The sequence below is a fragment of the Ischnura elegans genome, unplaced genomic scaffold (genome assembly GCF_921293095.1).
Source record: "Ischnura elegans unplaced genomic scaffold, ioIscEleg1.1, whole genome shotgun sequence".
Classification (NCBI taxonomy): Eukaryota; Metazoa; Arthropoda; class Insecta; order Odonata; family Coenagrionidae; genus Ischnura; species Ischnura elegans.
In genome coordinates this window covers 61,523-77,208 of record NW_025791688.1, presented here as the reverse complement: position 1 = coordinate 77,208, position 15,686 = coordinate 61,523, and the positions used below count along the sequence as shown (strand labels likewise).

Below are 15,686 nucleotides of genomic sequence, written 5' to 3'. Positions count from 1 at the left end.
TGTATTATAATTATCTACAAGCATTACTACTTGACAACTCGATTCACCTACATGACAAATGGAAAGTAATTTCTAGACTATTTTTCGTGCGTATTTTGGGAAGTATACAAATTTTTGACATAGTCGTAAGACTGACAGACCTTGATGGTTTGCGGTCCTAAAAAGGACCATTTTTTATTCTCTTCCAAGAAAGAGATCGCTTAAGCCTTCTTCTCGGTCTTCTTGGGCAGAAGCACGGCCTGGATGTTGGGCAAGACACCACCCTGGGCGATGGTGACGCCTGAGAGGAGCTTGTTCAACTCCTCGTCGTTACGGATGGCCAGTTGGAGGTGACGAGGGATGATCCTAGTCTTCTTGTTGTCACGGGCGGCGTTACCGGCCAACTCCAAAACTTCTGCGGCGAGGTACTCCATGACGGCGGCCAGGTACACGGGGGCACCGGCACCGACACGCTCGGCGTAGTTGCCCTTGCGGAGAAGACGGTGAATACGTCCCACGGGGAACTGAAGTCCGGCCCTGCTGGAACGGGACTTGGACTTCCCCTTGACTTTGCCTCCCTTTCCTCGTCCGGACATGATGAATCAAGTTGTTTTCGGCGCTACGGTGCAGACCTCACGACGAATCGTTGACAGCGGACAGCTCCCCGTGTGGTTTATACATATTCTGGGCTGCCGCTGGCCGGCGCCTCAGCCTAATCGACCAATCGCGAATCGGCTGGTCCTGCCTCTACGGGTTATAAACTGACCCAGGATTTTTCAGATACATACATATCTGAATGATTTCTCCATTGCTGTTGGGTCGCTCCATTGCTTGCTTGGTTTTCTCCATTGCTTACTTGGTCACAGCTTAGTGCCTTAGACGCGGCACGCCGCCAACGAGGGACCTCATCGGCACCGAGGGACACGCGTCACCGCTTGAGGCGCGTCAACCGCCGCCCGGGCCGTCGAGGACGCCTTCAGCGTCGTCCGGCCAACCCCCGGCAAGCGAGGAGGCCTTGCCATTCGACCCGCGTCAGCGTACGGGAAGGCAGCGCCACCAACACAGGACCCGAGGACCTAAAGAGGGCCAACTTTGGACTTCGTCAGCAAAAATCATCAAGCGACTGACGACTCTTCAAATTCCCTTCCGTCACCTTTAGGGACCAACCGGGGGGCCGCGGCTGGCCGAGTTTGTTCCTAATTTCAAGCTCGGCCACTGCGGTTCTCACCTCCGGGTGTCGCCCCCTTGCACAAGGTGACCATCCCCGGTCGTTCTCGGCCGCTACCCCGGGCATTCTGAGCCGCTAGTATCGCTCATAGCACCGCCCGGGGGAAACGGCCGGGTCCCCACGTCAGGGAATTAGGCCCCCCTCCTGCCCTCCCTTCAACGTCAAGGCCGCAATGGCGGCCAAAACCGTCGTCGCCGATTCCCTGCCGGAGTCGGCGGCGCCGGATGTCAACGGGACGGTTGGTCTCATCGCGGACATCCAACGACTGTCAGCTTTGTATGGGACTGAGGCCGCCGCGGTCCTTAAGGGGACCATTACCAAACTCCAGCAGATCGCAGATGGGAAAGGCACGGCAGCCATCCAGAAGTCCTCCGCCAATGTAGCAGCGCCTGCCAAAACTACTTCGAAGACGCCAGCGCCGTGCCCAGTCACCCATGCGCACTCAACCACCCAATTCAATTCCGGAACTAAATCTCGCAAGGCAAATCAAGCCATAATAAAGTCAGTCATCCCAAACAAATCAGCCAATTCAGAACCATCAACTTCAGCTACCCCTACCAGTCAGTCGCAGGTTACGAACGCCCCTTGTAATAGCCTGGATAATTCCAATGCCATTTCCCCTGCTGTCACCCGGAGCAAAATTCAGAAAAAACAAAAGAACTCTCCGGCAAATATTCCGATAGCAATTACTAACAGGTATCAACTTCTTTCCTCAAATGACGACGAAGCCGTTTCCGCTTCCATTTCCGTTTCAAACAATCCCTCCTCCAACGACTCTCAATCAAATTCCATTCCAGTTTCTCCAGAAAAAAAAGTTAAAATTCCGCCTATCTACGTAGCGGACACGTCCAAATGGACTGAATTATATCCCAAACTTCTGAAAGCCTGTTCAACGCCTCCGATTTCCCACGCCACAAACACCACCTCGGCAATAATAAAATGTCATTCAGTGAACGATTTCACGTCAGTAAAATCAATCCTTACCAACTTAAATATTCCCTTTAGAACTTACCAGCTGCCTGAGAATCGTCGCAGAGAATTTGCTCTCCGTGGCATCCTTCCCTCAGTAGACACAGAACAGGTTCTTGCTGAACTAAAACAACAAGGTTTTCCAGTCATGTCTGTCCGCAGAATAACCTCAACCAGGCCCTCCGTGGCTCAAAGTCGTCTGGGAACCACCTCAGTAACTCCATATCCTACTAGAGTTTGCCATGTCACAGCAGACCCTTCCATTAATATTCAAGCTTTTCACAACGTTCATTTCCTTGCCGGCTTATCAGTTAAAATCTCAGATTACAAAAAACCTGCCATTCCTGTCCAATGCTACCGCTGCCAAGGCATCGGTCACACTAAAAATCACTGCTCTCTACAGCCCAAATGCGTAAAATGCGGTCAAGACCACTCACACTCAGAGTGCACCAAGCCTGAAGGCGCTCAGCCAACCTGCGCCAACTGCGGAGAACCTCACACAGCTAGCTACCGCGGCTGCCCCAAAATCAAAGCAGCCAAAGCCGCGATGCTTGCACGTCGCTCTGCCTCCCAACCTACCCCGGCACCACAACCTCTTCCACTTACCAGGTCCTTTTCAGCTGCGCTTACAACCGGCTTTCCTTCCCTTCAACCACAGACCGATACCAATCCTTCCCTCACTCCCTCTTCCGCCGAAAATCAGAATCTCTTGTCCTGGTTCTCCGGCATATCCTCCAACCTCTCCGCTCTCACCTCCGTCAACGAAAAGAAAACCTTTCTCCTTAACCAACTGTTGCTCCTCCAAACCGAACCATGAACTCATACACCAATAGATCTACGCTTAACGTAATCTCTTGGAATTGCAATGGTATATTGGCTAAAAAACAAGAACTCTTCCAATATAGCATAGACAACAACATAGACATCATTTTATTACAGGAAACACATCTTTCACCACAACAATCCTTAAACAATGAACACTTTCACGTTTACAGACTGGACCGCATCACAAGGGGAGGAGGAGTAGCAGTATTGGTCCGCAAAAACCTCTCCCATTCCCTCTTAAACTCCCCGCACCCAGACACTTTCGAAGCTCTAGGTATTGCCATACACACCAACGCCGGTCCTATAAACATCTTCTCTGTATACCACCTTCTCTCCCAAAGGTTCAGCATTGACTCTCTGGAGCGCCTGTTCAACATTTACCCTAATGGCCTGTTCTTCGGCGACTGGAACTGCAAACATCCCAGTTGGAACAGCAATAGTGCAAACCCTGACGGAAAACTACTTTACTCCTTCATCCGGAACAAAAACTTCTCTATCCTAGCTCCTCTTCAACCTACTCACTACGCACCACGTTCATGTGACGTTATTGATTTCGGATTATCATTCAATCTTCCCTTCTACTTCACTCCTTCTGTAATCTACTCTTTTACCTCCGACCACCTTCCTCTTCACTTTTCCATTCCTCTCTCCGCAAACCGCTGTCCTCCACGCACTATTGCTGTTACCGACTGGGAAAAATTCACATCAATTCTGGAAAAATCAATAGATAATATCCCTTTCATTAACATACCTTCTCCTGATTCCATAGAAACCCAATCCGATGCAATCACCACGGCTCTCATCTCAGCTAAGGAGAGAGCCACGAAATCCTTCCCGTCCAGAATTAAATATGCTCGCAGATTCCCTGCTTTTCTTGTTTCACTAATCAAACAACGCAATACCGCCCGCCGAATCTGGCAAAACTCTCATGACAAGGCGGACAAATCTAACTACAACAAACTGGCAAATTCTGTCAAAAAAGAAATACAAAAAATTAGCCAACATCAATGGGAAGAACATGTCGGTAGACTAACGTTCGAAAACAATCCAGAGAATATTCACGACCCCAACACCTGCCCCATCTGGCGGACTATTAGAGCGCTAAAAAACAAACAAAAAATTTCTCATCCTCCATTGTCCACAGACTCCGGTCTTATTTTTGATCCTACCAGAAAAGTAGAAATCCAAGCTGACCACCTACAAAAAGTCATGGCCTTTGACACCTCCTCTTCCCCCAAAGAAAGAGAAATTAATAGATTCTTCAACAACCTTCCTGCTCCTCCCACTTACTTCCCCATCTGTTCTCAATCTTCCGTTTGCAAAATTCTCTCAGCTCTTCCTTCTAAAAAAGCCCCCGGTCTTGACCAAATTTCTAACTTTCAACTCAAATTTGCCAGCAGAATACCTAAATTCAACTCTCTTCTCTCCGACCTCTTCAATTCAGCTTATTCCCTTCCCTATTTTCCCAGCAAATGGAAGCAAGCTAAAATCATCCTCATTCCCAAACCAGGCAAAGACCCGAAAATCCCAGGAAACTCCCGCCCCATTTCACTTCTGTCCAACCTCTCCAAAGTCTTTGAATCAATCATTCTTTCCCGCCTTGAATCTTTCTCTACTTCCAATAATATTATTCGCCCGGAACAGCTTGGATTCCGGAGGAAAATGTCCGCCATCCATCAAATTCTCCGCCTGGTGGAGAAAATCAGCCATTCCTTTAACAGAAAATATTCTACCGACGCTGTCTTCCTTGATGTAGCACGAGCCTTCGACCGTGTATGGCACAAAGGCCTAATCTACAAACTGCATCTCCTCAATTTCCCTCCCTCCGACATCCTCTTCTTAAGCTCATACCTCAACAACAGACAATTCCGAGTCGCCGAAGGGCAAACTTTGTCCTCACTAAGGCCCATGGAAGCAGGCGTTCCGCAGGGCTCATTGCTGAGTCCTCTCCTCTTCACTCTGTTTGTCAACGACATGCCATCAACTCCGAAAACTTCCATTCATATGTATGCTGATGACACCGCTATCGCGGCCACTTCCCGTAAGGGCGACGTCAATGTTCACAAAATTAATATCCATCTGAAACGCCTTCATAAATGGACGCTTGATTGGAAAATTCAGATCAACGCCACCAAAAGCACCCACGTCCATTTCTCTTTCCGACAAAAATTTAACACAACCACATCTCCACACTTCAACAATCAGGCAATACCTAGAGCTAACACGCACAAATTCCTCGGCATTCTCTTGGACAGCAGACTAAGTTACGTTCCCCACCTTAAATATTGCACCGGTAAAGCAATTGCCGTCCGACAAGCCATTTCTTGTCTCTCCACTCCCTCCAATGCTCTCTCCCACAGCGCTCAGATCCGTATCTATAAATCTATAGTCCGACCGGTGGTGCTTTATGCTTGTGAAATCTTTGCTAAGAACAGGACGATCCGTCAGAAACTGGAAATATTCCAAAACAAATCAATAAGACATCTCCTTAAAATCTCCCGGTTGGTAACCTTGTCTGATGTACTGAAAGCACACAACCTCCCCTCAATGAACGAATTCATCTCACAGTTAACGCAAAATTTCAAATCCAGGCTAAAGGGCACCAATAATACTCTTCTCGAACACATCTGGGACTATGATCCAAGCATCCCAACGACACATACACTGCCTCTCCAAGTCACTCTTCTATGAGTCTTTTCTATGTCTTTTCCTTCTTCTAATTCTAAGTTAGGCCTTAGTAATTTTTGTATAACTGACATTCACGAAGAAAAAAAGTGCTTATCACTTAAAAAAAAAAATGAATAATGATAAAACAAAAAAAACCATTTAAAAAATAATAAACGAATATGCATTTAAAAAAAAAATGATAATGTAACAAAAAAAAAAAAAAACCTTAACTAAAATGCATATTAAAAAATAAAAAAAAAATAAAAAAATAATAAAAGAGATAAAAAAGAGATATATAAAAAAAAAACATTAATAAAAAAGAATGAAAAAAAAAAACCATAAGCACAAAATAGAATGTTCATCGTTAATTGTTAATCTCATCCTGTAACCAATTAAATTCTAATGTTACTCCAAAATGCTGTATTCCTTGTAAATAATTTTTTGTTTAATCAATCCATGTATTAGTTGTAAGTTTCTCGTTCTCGCAAACACAACACGACACTAGCAACAGAACACTTACGCCATTTAGTATAATCTTTTGTAAACTGACTGGTTGGGGTGAGCTTAGGCTCACCGGAACAGTTCCCAAACGCGCCTACGGCGCGGCCACTTAGTGCTGAAATTTCAGATACATTCATTGAATGATTTCTCCATTGCTGTTGGGTCGCTCCATTGCTTGCTTGGTTTTCTCCATTGCTTACTTGGTCACAGCTTAGTGCCTTAGACGCGGCACGCCGCCAACGAGGGACCTCATCGGCATCGAGGGACACGCGTCACCGCTTGAGGCGCGTCAACCGCCGCCCGGGCCGTCGAGGACGCCTTCAGCGTCGTCCGGCCAACCCCCGGCAAGCGAGGAGGCCTTGCCATTCGACCCGCGTCAGCGTACGGGAAGGCAGCGCCACCAACACAGGACCCGAGGACCTAAAGAGGGCCAACTTTGGACTTCGTCAGCAAAAATCATCAAGCGACTGACGACTCTTCAAATTCCCTTCCGTCACCTTTAGGGACCAACCGGGGGGCCGCGGCTGGCCGAGTTTGTTCCTAATTTCAAGCTCGGCCACTGCGGTTCTCACCTCCGGGTGTCGCCCCCTTGCACAAGGTGACCATCCCCGGTCGTTCTCGGCCGCTACCCCGGGCATTCTGAGCCGCTAGTATCGCTCATAGCACCGCCCGGGGGAAACGGCCGGGTCCCCACGTCAGGGAATTAGGCCCCCCTCCTGCCCTCCCTTCAACGTCAAGGCCGCAATGGCGGCCAAAACCGTCGTCGCCGATTCCCTGCCGGAGTCGGCGGCGCCGGATGTCAACGGGACGGTTGGTCTCATCGCGGACATCCAACGACTGTCAGCTTTGTATGGGACTGAGGCCGCCGCGGTCCTTAAGGGGACCATTACCAAACTCCAGCAGATCGCAGATGGGAAAGGCACGGCAGCCATCCAGAAGTCCTCCGCCAATGTAGCAGCGCCTGCCAAAACTACTTCGAAGACGCCAGCGCCGTGCCCAGTCACCCATGCGCACTCAACCACCCAATTCAACTCCGGAACTAAATCTCGCAAGGCAAATCAAGCCATAATAAAGTCAGTCATCCCAAACAAATCAGCCAATTCAGAACCATCAACTTCAGCTACCCCTACCAGTCAGTCGCAGGTTACGAACGCCCCTTGTAATAGCCTGGATAATTCCAATGCCATTTCCCCTGCTGTCACCCGGAGCAAAATTCAGAAAAAACAAAAGAACTCTCCGGCAAATATTCCGATAGCAATTACTAACAGGTATCAACTTCTTTCCTCAAATGACGACGAAGCCGTTTCCGCTTCCATTTCCGTTTCAAACAATCCCTCCTCCAACGACTCTCAATCAAATTCCATTCCAGTTTCTCCAGAAAAAAAAGTTAAAATTCCGCCTATCTACGTAGCGGACACGTCCAAATGGACTGAATTATATCCCAAACTTCTGAAAGCCTGTTCAACGCCTCCGATTTCCCACGCCACAAACACCACCTCGGCAATAATAAAATGTCATTCAGTGAACGATTTCACGTCAGTAAAATCAATCCTTACCAACTTAAATATTCCCTTTAGAACTTACCAGCTGCCTGAGAATCGTCGCAGAGAATTTGCTCTCCGTGGCATCCTTCCCTCAGTAGACACAGAACAGGTTCTTGCTGAACTAAAACAACAAGGTTTTCCAGTCATGTCTGTCCGCAGAATAACCTCAACCAGGCCCTCCGTGGCTCAAAGTCGTCTGGGAACCACCTCAGTAACTCCATATCCTACTAGAGTTTGCCATGTCACAGCAGACCCTTCCATTAATATTCAAGCTTTTCACAACGTTCATTTCCTTGCCGGCTTATCAGTTAAAATCTCAGATTACAAAAAACCTGCCATTCCTGTCCAATGCTACCGCTGCCAAGGCATTGGTCACACTAAAAATCACTGCTCTCTACAGCCCAAATGCGTAAAATGCGGTCAAGACCACTCACACTCAGAGTGTACCAAGCCTGAAGGCGCTCAGCCAACCTGCGCCAACTGCGGAGAACCTCACACAGCTAGCTACCGCGGCTGCCCCAAAATCAAAGCAGCCAAAGCCGCGATGCTTGCACGTCGCTCTGCCTCCCAACCTACCCCGGCACCACAACCTCTTCCACTTACCAGGTCCTTTTCAGCTGCGCTTACAACCGGCTTTCCTTCCCTTCAACCACAGACCGATACCAATCCTTCCCTCACTCCCTCTTCCGCCGAAAATCAGAATCTCTTGTCCTGGTTCTCCGGCATATCCTCCAACCTCTCCGCTCTCACCTCCGTCAACGAAAAGAAAACCTTTCTCCTTAACCAACTGTTGCTCCTCCAAACCGAACCATGAACTCATACACCAATAGATCTACGCTTAACGTAATCTCTTGGAATTGCAATGGTATATTGGCTAAAAAACAAGAACTCTTCCAATATAGCATAGACAACAACATAGACATCATTTTATTACAGGAAACACATCTTTCACCACAACAATCCTTAAACAATGAACACTTTCACGTTTACAGACTGGACCGCATCACAAGGGGAGGAGGAGTAGCAGTATTGGTCCGCAAAAACCTCTCCCATTCCCTCTTAAACTCCCCGCACCCAGACACTTTCGAAGCTCTAGGTATTGCCATACACACCAACGCCGGTCCTATAAACATCTTCTCTGTATACCACCTTCTCTCCCAAAGGTTCAGCATTGACTCTCTGGAGCGCCTGTTCAACATTTACCCTAATGGCCTGTTCTTCGGCGACTGGAACTGCAAACATCCCAGTTGGAACAGCAATAGTGCAAACCCTGACGGAAAACTACTTTACTCCTTCATCCGGAACAAAAACTTCTCTATCCTAGCTCCTCTTCAACCTACTCACTACGCACCACGTTCATGTGACGTTATTGATTTCGGATTATCATTCAATCTTCCCTTCTACTTCACTCCTTCTGTAATCTACTCTTTTACCTCCGACCACCTTCCTCTTCACTTTTCCATTCCTCTCTCCGCAAACCGCTGTCCTCCACGCACTATTGCTGTTACCGACTGGGAAAAATTCACATCAATTCTGGAAAAATCAATAGATAATATCCCTTTCATTAACATACCTTCTCCTGATTCCATAGAAACCCAATCCGATGCAATCACCACGGCTCTCATCTCAGCTAAGGAGAGAGCCACGAAATCCTTCCCGTCCAGAATTAAATATGCTCGCAGATTCCCTGCTTTTCTTGTTTCACTAATCAAACAACGCAATACCGCCCGCCGAATCTGGCAAAACTCTCATGACAAGGCGGACAAATCTAACTACAACAAACTGGCAAATTCTGTCAAAAAAGAAATACAAAAAATTAGCCAACATCAATGGGAAGAACATGTCGGTAGACTAACGTTCGAAAACAATCCAGAGAATATTCACGACCCCAACACCTGCCCCATCTGGCGGACTATTAGAGCGCTAAAAAACAAACAAAAAATTTCTCATCCTCCATTGTCCACAGACTCCGGTCTTATTTTTGATCCTACCAGAAAAGTAGAAATCCAAGCTGACCACCTACAAAAAGTCATGGCCTTTGACACCTCCTCTTCCCCCAAAGAAAGAGAAATTAATAGATTCTTCAACAACCTTCCTGCTCCTCCCAATTACTTCCCCATCTGTTCTCAATCTTCCGTTTGCAAAATTCTCTCAGCTCTTCCTTCTAAAAAAGCCCCCGGTCTTGACCAAATTTCTAACTTTCAACTCAAATTTGCCAGCAGAATACCTAAATTCAACTCTCTTCTCTCCGACCTCTTCAATTCAGCTTATTCCCTTCCCTATTTTCCCAGCAAATGGAAGCAAGCTAAAATCATCCTCATTCCCAAACCAGGCAAAGACCCGAAAATCCCAGGAAACTCCCGCCCCATTTCACTTCTGTCCAACCTCTCCAAAGTCTTTGAATCAATCATTCTTTCCCGCCTTGAATCTTTCTCTACTTCCAATAATATTATTCGCCCGGAACAGCTTGGATTCCGGAGGAAAATGTCCGCCATCCATCAAATTCTCCGCCTGGTGGAGAAAATCAGCCATTCCTTTAACAGAAAATATTCTACCGACGCTGTCTTCCTTGATGTAGCACGAGCCTTCGACCGTGTATGGCACAAAGGCCTAATCTACAAACTGCATCTCCTCAATTTCCCTCCCTCCGACATCCTCTTCTTAATCTCATACCTCAACAACAGACAATTCCGAGTCGCCGAAGGGCAAACTTTGTCCTCACTAAGGCCCATGGAAGCAGGCGTTCCGCAGGGCTCATTGCTGAGTCCTCTCCTCTTCACTCTGTTTGTCAACGACATGCCATCAACTCCGAAAACTTCCATTCATATGTATGCTGATGACACCGCTATCGCGGCCACTTCCCGTAAGGGCGACGTCAATGTTCACAAAATTAATATCCATCTGAAACGCCTTCATAAATGGACGCTTGATTGGAAAATTCAGATCAACGCCACCAAAAGCACCCACGTCCATTTCTCTTTCCGACAAAAATTTAACACAACCACATCTCCACACTTCAACAATCAGGCAATACCTAGAGCTAACACGCACAAATTCCTCGGCATTCTCTTGGACAGCAGACTAAGTTACGTTCCCCACCTTAAATATTGCACCGGTAAAGCAATTGCCGTCCGACAAGCCATTTCTTGTCTCTCCACTCCCTCCAATGCTCTCTCCCACAGCGCTCAGATCCGTATCTATAAATCTATAGTCCGACCGGTGGTGCTTTATGCTTGTGAAATCTTTGCTAAGAACAGGACGATCCGTCAGAAACTGGAAATATTCCAAAACAAATCAATAAGACATCTCCTTAAAATCTCCCGGTTGGTAACCTTGTCTGATGTACTGAAAGCACACAACCTCCCCTCAATGAACGAATTCATCTCACAGTTAACGCAAAATTTCAAATCCAGGCTAAAGGGCACCAATAATACTCTTCTCGAACACATCTGGGACTATGATCCAAGCATCCCAACGACACATACACTGCCTCTCCAAGTCACTCTTCTATGAGTCTTTTCTATGTCTTTTCCTTCTTCTAATTCTAAGTTAGGCCTTAGTAATTTTTGTATAACTGACATTCACGAAGAAAAAAAGTGCTTATCACTTAAAAAAAAAAATGAATAATGATAAAACAAAAAAAATCATTTAAAAAATAATAAACGAATATGCATTTAAAAAAAAAAATGATAATGTAACAAAAAAAAAACCTTAACTAAAATGCATATTAAAAAATAAAAAAAAAATAATAAAAGAGATAAAAAAGAGATATATAAAAAAAAAAAACATTAATAAAAAAGAATGAAAAAAAAAAACCATAAGCACAAAATAGAATGTTCATCGTTAATTGTTAATCTCATCCTGTAACCAATTAAATTCTAATGTTACTCCAAAATGCTGTATTCCTTGTAAATAATTTTTTGTTTAATCAATCCATGTATTAGTTGTAAGTTTCTCGTTCTCGCAAACACAACACGACACTAGCAACAGAACACTTACGCCATTTAGTATAATCTTTTGTAAACTGACTGGTTGGGGTGAGCTTAGGCTCACCGGAACAGTTCCCAAACGCGCCTACGGCGCGGCCACTTAGTGCTGAATTTCAGATACATCTCGCTGCTACGCAACGTTGATACCAACATACCACCCAAGACTAGCGGAAAGGCTGCCAAGAAGGCCGGCAAGGCCCAGAAGAACATCTCCAAGGGAGACAAGAAGAAGAAGCGCAGGAGGAAGGAGAGCTACGCAATCTACATCTACAAGGTGTTGAAGCAGGTCCACCCTGACACCGGTATCTCCTCCAAGGCCATGAACATCATGAACTCCTTCGTCAACGACATCTTCGAGAGGATCGCCGCCGAGGCTTCCCGTCTCGCTCACTACAACAAGCGCTCCACCATCACCTCCAGGGAGGTGCAGACCGCCGTCAGGCTCCTGCTCCCCGGTGAACTGGCCAAGCACGCCGTGTCTGAGGGCACCAAGGCTGTGACCAAGTACACCAGCTCCAAGTAAATTACTTGGTAGCGCCCCAACGGCCCTTTTTAGGGCCCTACATCATTCAGTGTGATGTTTCCATTGCTTACTTCAACGACAAAAACGAAGTTCCACTTTAAAATTCACAACGGTAGTCCATATCTCATTTTCAGTGCTCAGAAGGTCCTAATTTTTATGATTAATCCTTGGTTGCCATAGCAACAGATTGTTGATCATTCATCAGTTATTTCATTCCAACAGTCTGTGATTGTTGCCGTCGCATTGTGAAAGCGAAGTGTGACGGTGTCTCCGGGCTCTCTCAAATGTTCAAGTTCAAAAATCGTTTTTCCACGAGCGTAACAGATACAATGTTCCCACAAATTAATAATTTATGCAACATTATTTTCTCTTTCCTTATCTTCATGGCAGATGTTTCTCCTTTCCCTCTATCGCGTACATGAATTTCTACTGTCGCTATATGTAAAGTCCTCCGTAACGTCTCCACAGTTCCTCGTTGCATGACAATCCTTCCAGTGCGTACAAATTTTGTCTACTTGCAGCCGCACGAGACGATCGTTAATGTTATTTCCTTGTTATGACAACGAAAGGCACTTTGTTACTCAGAAAACTGGTGGGACAGTTTCTCTTACGTCAAACCGTTTGTCCGTTATTCCATCATTTTCAGTTCACTCCATATTCCACGTTGGCAGCCCATTGTAATCCATCTTCGAAAGCCTCTACTTTGTCACGGGAGGTCCGCGCTTCAGCTGTCTTCCTTTCCGCAACATTTATGAAAACTAACTCTTACAGATCCATTTCCGAAACTGATACTTTTGAAATGGAAATTTTTTATGCGCCGTTGATGCTCAATTTCATTCCTGTATGACATTTAACTCCAAATTGTTACAAAGTCAGATAGTGAACTATCGAATCTAATCACCGAATGAGTATAACATTCTTCAAAAGCCATACATATCTTCGCCAACGGCCATACCACGTTGAATACGCGAGGCGAGAGGTTGTATAGAGAGAGAGCTCCCGAGCGTGTTTTGTTTTTCGTGGATTTCGGCGACCGGTCTAAGCCCCGGCGATCGTACCCGCGATCGCCGGGAGCCGTGAACTCAGGCTCCCGTAAAAACTGGTTTCCCCAGGAGTGGGAGGCGACAACCGAGTGGAGGGAGGGAAGGGGAGGGAGTGAGACGAGAATTGCGACTCGTGCGCGTTCTCAATTTTGTTTGAAATTTCATATTTCTTCGAATTTAGTGACAAATTGGATTTAATATCATGGAGTATCCAAAAGTGAACACCCTCGTGTTGGAATTCAACCGGAATGAAGACGCCCCTGGACCCCTGGAGATCCACGCCTTTATCAAGACGGAGCTCGGGATCCAAAACAACGAAGCAGTAGGGGTAATAATAACGAATCAAAGAAGGACCATTTTTGTGAAAGTAAAAACGGAAGAAAAAATGGAGGAGGTGCTAAGAGGAGGTACTTGGAGGACCTGGAAAAACCATAAAGTGCTGGTCACTTCGGCCAGCAAAAAGACCACCATTGTAAAAGTCCATTTGTTAAACCTGGAGGTGCCCAAAGAAGAGGTCGTAAAGGCTCTAGAGCCTTATGGCAAAATTATAGACTACCAAATGAATAGATGGGTGGGGCCGAACACCCTGGAGGGTACCTTCACAGGGGGCAGAAGTATTAAGATGGAATTGGAGAAGGACATTCCGTCGTACATCCAAGTAGCAAAGTACCGAGCGGCTATATTCTACACCGGCCAAAAACCAACATGCTCGCGATGTGGAGATACGGGACATATGAGGATAGCATGCCCCTTGCTACTCACCAGGGGCAGACAATCCTATGCCCGGACTCTAAGAGGAGAGGAGATGATGGTAGAGGACACGAATATCGGCAGAGAGCAGACCGAGATAGAAGAGGAGGTTACGAGGGGAGCGGAAAACGACTTAGAAAATCTGGGGGGGAGTGAAGTCGCCAGCACCTCGACGGGTGAGACATCGCGGGCCCAGGGGGGAGAAAAAAAAGGGGGAAGCGACGAAACCCAAGAGGTGAGGGACCAGAGCAGCCCGAAAGAAACGCAAGAAGAGGAAACAAAAGAACAACGAGGAGATGAGAATACCTCGGAGAATACGGTTGGCAACAGTGCCGAGAGTATTTCCGTTTCGCCTCAGAAGAAAAGGGGAAGTCGAGGGGGACAAAAACATAGACGTAAATCTACAGGTGAGGGGGGCTCCTCAGAAGACAACACCGGAGGAGAAAAGAAAACGGAGTCTCCTCCCCCGGAGGCGAAACCGACCCAAACAAAGGACCGTAACACTGGTGAAAACGAGGGAAAAATATCTCAGTGTCAATCGCCGACCAAAACTGACGACGAAGATGATCTGATGGTAATAGAAAACCCGGACACTGGAAGCACGTGCCTTGAACAGCCCGTGGGGTCACGCTCCCCGGATTGGATGTCCATGATAGAGATCAGACCAAGCTGTACCGGCAGTGGTAGTTTTGTTTTAGCCCCTGATCCCTTTACCCTGAAGACTACCCCTACACAAAGTGAGGAAAGTGATATAGAAAGACCAGGGAGGTCGAGATCGACAGTAAGGAGCAAAAGTGCAAAGACACGTGAACGATCCCTGCAAGACGGAAAAGCACAAATTGCAAAACGGAAGAAAGAACAACAATATAATGAGGGGAGGGCGAATTTATTCAAAGAAACCTAAGATAAACCTTTCTATTTCAGATTGCAGCAGTATGTTCTGCAGAAACGAGCAACACGACATCGATTTCGGGAAGCAGCCAACAAGAAAGCAAGTCTCAGCACCCAAAGGTTGGCAGCCCGTGCTGCTGAGTACGGAGAGGCAGGCAGTAAGGGCTATTTTTAGCCCCAGCGCTCGAGTTTCACCGTTAGCTGACCTACTTACGGGCGACGGAACCTGTTTCCTGGCCGCCAGCCGGCTGGAAAGCTCCCGCAAATTAAGGCAAGGGAAAGAAACTGTTTTTTCTATAAGCTGCATATATTCACTTATGTTAAAAATTTCTTTGTTTTCATTTCACATATATGCTTAAAAGTGAAAATGCATAGACATTTACAAGGAAAAAAAATTTTTTCTTTGGTTTAAACCAAGCATGATATGTAATTTTCTGTTTAATTTTGATCAGGAGTATCTATGTCATGATTTTTGCGCCATGTTTTTTTGCATTGCTGGTTTGGAATTTTTCTTCGTAATACGATGTATAGAATGATAGGGGCCATCTTATACCCAAAAATTCGACGGTCTCTCAGCAAGACCAAATGGCTCAGTGGTAGAGTGTCGGAGTCTGGGAGAGAAACGATGGTGACGGTCGGGGGTTCAAACCCAGGAGCCGTCATCTCGCAATTTTGCAAGGTGGTTTTTGCAATAGTATTTTCGCCTAATTACTGGATAATTAAGATTGCCAAAAACAGCGTCTGGCCAGGCGAATTGAAACTTGTCAAAATTCATTT

At 46.3% G+C, this 15,686-nt stretch overlaps 2 protein-coding genes across 2 annotated transcripts; one reads left to right on the top strand and one right to left on the bottom strand.

Annotated features, from left to right (window-relative positions):
- Window positions 1-148: 148 nt before the first annotated feature.
- On the bottom strand, window positions 149-733 carry LOC124173472 (histone H2A). The gene has a single exon (XM_046552933.1). It carries the CDS (start codon window positions 573-575, stop codon window positions 201-203), a length of 375 nt encoding a protein of 124 aa, XP_046408889.1. The 5' UTR covers window positions 576-733; the 3' UTR covers window positions 149-200.
- A 6,180-nt stretch (window positions 734-6,913) lies between these two features.
- On the top strand, window positions 6,914-12,265 carry LOC124173483 (histone H2B.5-like). The gene is made up of 2 exons (XM_046552943.1): window positions 6,914-7,312; window positions 11,761-12,265. The coding sequence occupies exons 1-2, from the start codon at window positions 6,914-6,916 to the stop codon at window positions 12,223-12,225; spliced, it is 864 nt and encodes a 287-aa protein (XP_046408899.1). The 3' UTR covers window positions 12,226-12,265.
- The last annotated feature ends 3,421 nt before the right edge of the window (window positions 12,266-15,686 follow it).

Bases quoted from the DNA above. Each gene is read 5' to 3' on its own strand.
- LOC124173472 (XM_046552933.1), bottom strand. From the start codon at position 575: ATGTCCGGACGAGGAAAGGGAGGCAAAGTCAAGGGGAAGTCCAAGTCC.
- LOC124173483 (XM_046552943.1), top strand. From the start codon at position 6,914: ATGGCGGCCAAAACCGTCGTCGCCGATTCCCTGCCGGAGTCGGCGGCG. The intron at 7,313-11,760 runs GTTACGAACGCC...GGGTGAGCTTAG, and splicing joins CCCCTACCAGTCAGTCGCAG to GCTCACCGGAACAGTTCCCA.